Here is a 4,665-nt window from a genome sequence, read left to right as displayed (position 1 = left end):
CCCCCCAGCCGTAACCCACCCTGTCATGGGCAGTGGAGGCATCCTGTAAAGAGTGGCACTTGGGCATCAACAGCCCTTAACAGTCGCCTGTTGACCCTAACAGATTAAATCTTCAGTGCCTCTCCTGCTCCAGCCAACATCCATTTCATACCCCCAGGACCCTCGGTCCCTGACTCCCCACGCATGCCGTGCCATGAGACCCTTCTGCAGGGGGTGGAAAAGGACTCATGGGATGGGGGAACCCTGCCCTGCTCCACATCTGGCAGGGTTCGGTGCTGCAGGCCCTGCCCCACATCTGGCATGGCCAGACTGGTGGTGGAGGGCGGGGGGGACCGGGGTTTTTTTTGCTGGGTGGAGGGGGGCAAGGAGGGAGAAGGGGAGCTGACTGCGCCTCTCCAACCTTGCAGGGTCGCCTGGAGATGTGGGTGGACATGTTCCCCATGGACATGCCAGCGCCTGGCCCTGCCATTGATATTTCTCCCAGGAAACCAAAGAAGTAAGGAATCTGGGTACCTCGACCAGGCTGGCGTTTCCAGAGATCCCAAGACTGGAGGCATCAAGAGATGTCTTCCCCTTCCAGAGCTGCTCCTGAGGGATGGCATCCCACCTGTTCCAGTCCCTGCAGCTCCGGGTCTTTCTCGTCTGTGTAGACTAGGAAATTAAACTGTGTGCCCAGCCCTGACCCCCTCCCAGGCAAGGGCCAGGGTTAGCCCAGGGCCAGGCCCCCCGGGGCAGTTTGGGTGGGCCCTTTCCAGGCGGTGATGGCTAGAGCCTGGGGCAGGGAAGGTTGCTGGGACAGAGCTGGTCAACCCAAGCAGGACAGAGCAGCCAACAGGCAGTGTAATAAAGTTCTTTCCTCCCTACCCTGCCCTCTCCCAACTCGTTTAGAGAGAAGAAAGACATTTCTTCCCTCGACATCCCTCCTAGCCCTGCCTTACCCTGCTAAACCCTGTCCTTGGGCCCCTTTTCCCACCCCCAGGGCCGGGATACAGGGATGGCACTGGGCATCCTGGTGGGAGACTCTTGCACTCCTATGCCCAGCAGATGATGCCTTGGATGGTGAGAATATCCCTTGATCCCAGTGGGCTGCAGCTGGGGTCTGAGCAGCAGGGCAGGCAGCTGCAGGAAAGGTCCAGACCCCGGCACGGACTGGGAAAGCAGAGGGTTGTCCACAGTGCAGCCCAGGACAGCCGTGCTCAGCCGTGAGCTGGAGCTGAGATGTTCCTATGGATGGGCTGAGGAGAGGGTTGGCAGGTAGATAGCCTGTTTCAAGCAAGGTTATGCCTGGTTATTATCCTGGGGGTTTAATCCATCTCCCCTGTCTTTGCTGGGAGCACCTGGCACCACCTGACACCAGCTGTAGGTGCTGGAGAGGCAGAGGATGGGCCAAGCTCCCACCCATGGGTGCAGACAGGAGGAGGCTGGGGCTGGAGGAGATGGCCAGAGTCCCATAGCTGGGCTCAGCCAGGGCATCGCCAGCGGGAGATAGCAGAGGAGGTGGGTTAAGGACGCTGTAGATCCCCGTCCCCCCACCCACAGGACTCCCTGGTACTTCTAGCCATGCATTGTGGTTGTGGCCATGTGGCTGCGTTTCTTTGCCGCCGTCCCCCAGCCCTCCTCCAGCCTTCCCACCCGGCAGCTGCACCCTGCGAGGAAGCTGGCTTCTGCTCTTCCTCCCACCAGAGCTCCTTTCTCCATTACCAAAATTCCCGATCAAGGGCAATGTGACTGGGAAACCCCGGGTTGCTGCACACAAAAGGCAGCGCTGGGAATATCTCGGAGTCTCTGAACCTCCCAGAGTCCCCAGGACTGCGGTGCCCATCTCTAAGGGGGGACAGCCCTGCTGAGTAAGGTGGGGAAACCAGGAAGAGAGCTGGATTCAGACCCTATTTTAGCCACAAATCTACCAAAGAGCAAGCCTGGGCTGTCCCCTTGAGCCTTTGGCTTGGACTTCGCAGAGGTTCGGAGCAGAGGGAGGCAAAGCTCAGCCTGCCTAGGCTGATCTGAGCTCGTGTGGAGATCCCCCTCCTGTTCTACCCCTCGTGATCCCTCAGATAGGATCCCTGGGAGCAGTTCCCTGCCATCTCGGTGCCTGGCCCTGGCTCCTGGCAGCATCACCCCGTTCCCTCCTGTCCCTTCCCCTGCCCCCCTGCCTCACCTCCTTGTCTCCCTTCCTCCTGCCAGATATGAGCTTAGAGTGATAGTGTGGAACACAGACGAGGTCATCCTGGAGGACGATGACTACTTCACTGGCGAGAAATCCAGTGACATTTTTGTCAGGGGGTAGGTACAGCGTGGCACATCAGTGCCACCTCCTCTGCTTCTCCCTGGGGGGGGTTGCTAGTGCTCGCTGGGGTCCCCGGGGTGGTTTTGGGGTGGGGAAGGGGACGGGGGGCTACACCACGGACCATGGTGCAGGGTCAGATAGCACCAATGCTGCCGTTGTCTTCTGTGCTGTGTTTCTTGCCTCTCCATCTCTCTGTCTTGGCTGCACAACCCACTGCGTGTGCCCGGCCGGGCTGCCCAGCTTTGAGCTGCGGGTTGTTATCTGGAACACCGATGAGGTGGTTTTGGAAGACGATGCTTTCCTGGCGGGAGAGAAGATGTCTGACATCTATGTCAGGGGGTAATGGCCAAGGCCTCGCCGCTTGGTTGCATCTGCCCTTCCTCCCCTTTTTGAGCTTGTCCTGGTGCCCCTACTTGGCATTTCAGCCCTGCAACCTCCAATTCCAGCATCTGGAGCCAAATTGCGGTTGGGTCCCATCTCTGCTTCGCTCTCATTCAGCACCAAGGGAAAGCCCCTTCCAAAACTTCCCTGTAGAGAGATGAGGGGACCCCTCAAAGCACAGTTCTTTACAGGACCTCAAATCAATGCCACGGCATTTCAGGCTGGTGGCTGTGGCTACGCGGTGATTTCCCCCCAGTCTGTTAAACTGCTCAGTGGTTCCTCTGCAGCCTCGCCAGCTCAGGCCAGGTCTCCTCTGCTTGCACCTCGTGCTGCTCTCAGATCTGTTTGGGCATCTCGGGTCCTATCAGCCCAGTGGCTTTTCTGCAATGGCTCTGAATGCAAGATGCTGTGGCCCTTCCCCGCCTGTGTGCTGGGGCATCACTTGGCCTTTGTGTGTTGTGGGGCACCGGCACGCTCAGAGCCCAAGAGAGCAACCCTGCATCAGGCGCAGGACAAAGAGACGCACAAAAAACCTGAGAGCATCCTGGGGAATGGAGATGCCTTGGCTCAGCAGAGAAAGGGGCTGGGGCCACTCACAGTCTTTAAAACAAAGCTGTGTTCCCCTGGGCCCCGGACTTGCTGGTATGGAACATCCTCCGTGTCCCTTTTGCTCTGGGAATCCTGCTCGCTGGAGCCAGAAAGTTGGGGGTACAAGCCCATGTGATGGCAAGGTCGGTACGGCCACCCCATCTCCCGGGGTGGCAAGACCAGGACCCCGCCATCTCCAGTGACACGGTGCCTGCCTCATCCGGGCACTTCGGGTCCCTTGGCTGGAGATTGGGTCAGCAGAGACAACCCCACCCTCGAGCAGAGCCTGGAGACCTAAATACCTCCGATGGGCTCGGGTCGTGCCTCCGAGGGGCCCGGGCCGATGTGCCCTGGCACAGGTAGCCTGCGGTGCCCGGCACAGACCGCTGCCGTCAGGGGAAGCCCAACTACCCCATGGTGGAGCGAGAAGGTCTCCACAGCCTCCCCTGGGCCTGTCTGCTCCACCGGTGTGGGATGGGGACATCTTTCCAGCATGCTCTGCTCCAGACCCCCCAGCAATGCTCCTTGCTCCTGTCCACCTCTTTAACATCTCCCTGCCCAGAGAAAGACCTCTGACAACCCACTTGCATTTCTTGCTCTCCAACTCCCCTGTTCCCTCTAGGACCCTCCTGCCCCACCATGCCCATTTTGCCCCTTGGAGATGCTGCTGCAGTGATTAGAGCAGCCCCAGCCCCTCGCTTACACCTTTTGGGTCCTTCCAGTCTGTCCCGGAGATGGACAGGATGGTCCTGTGCCCTCTCCTCCCTCCCGTAACGTGTGCCATCCCTCTCACCCCTCTGGGCCCTGCAGGTGGTTGAAGGGTCAGCAGGAGGACAAGCAAGACACGGACGTCCATTACCACTCACTCACTGGTGAAGGCAACTTCAACTGGCGCTACATCTTCCCCTTTGACTACCTGATGGCGGAGGAGAAGATCGTCATCTCCAAGAAGGAGTCCATGTTCTCCTGGGATGAGACCGAGTACAAGATCCCAGCTCGCCTCACCCTGCAGGTCTGGGATGCTGACCACTTCTCGGCCGATGATTTCCTCGGTAAGCGGGGGGTCCGCTGAGCTGGGGCAGGGGGGCAGCCAGGAGGGAGCCCATGGTGGGACGAGCAGGGAGCAGTGTGGGACGAGGCAAAGCCTATAGAGGAACAGCACCTGGAAGGGCAGCTCTGCTCCTCAAGTCCACAACATCTACAAACCCCTTTGGATGGTGCTGGGAAGAGCAGGTAGGACGAGAGCCCTTGTCTCTGCTGCTGTTCTTCTAAGGCTGCTCCTGTAGCAACGATGTCAGCTTTGTTGTTCCCAGAGCTAGTTCAAAATTGCTCTCCAGGGCAGGAGATGCTGGCCCAGCCCACCTCCAGCCAAGGGCTCAGCATTTGGGGGTGCCAGCATCTGTGCTCCC

The 4,665-nt window shown here is 59.3% G+C and overlaps 1 protein-coding gene across 1 annotated transcript in view; it reads left to right on the top strand.

The window, feature by feature from the left end:
- LOC104167817 (otoferlin-like) overlaps window positions 1-4,665 on the top strand; it is a gene marked incomplete at its 5' end in the record, with an annotated part of 43,011 nt that overhangs the window by 37,202 nt on the left and 1,144 nt on the right. The window contains 3 exon segments of the mRNA XM_009708195.1: window positions 408-496; window positions 2,185-2,283; window positions 4,067-4,319. Of these exon segments, the coding sequence (XP_009706497.1) occupies window positions 408-496; window positions 2,185-2,283; window positions 4,067-4,319 (441 nt within the window).

Source organism: Cariama cristata, unplaced genomic scaffold (genome assembly GCF_000690535.1).
Source record: "Cariama cristata isolate BGI_N322 unplaced genomic scaffold, ASM69053v1 scaffold2159, whole genome shotgun sequence".
Taxonomy (NCBI): Eukaryota; Metazoa; Chordata; class Aves; order Cariamiformes; family Cariamidae; genus Cariama; species Cariama cristata.
Note: the sequence above shows the minus strand (reverse complement) of the source record. Positions and strands in the feature narration are given on the sequence as shown.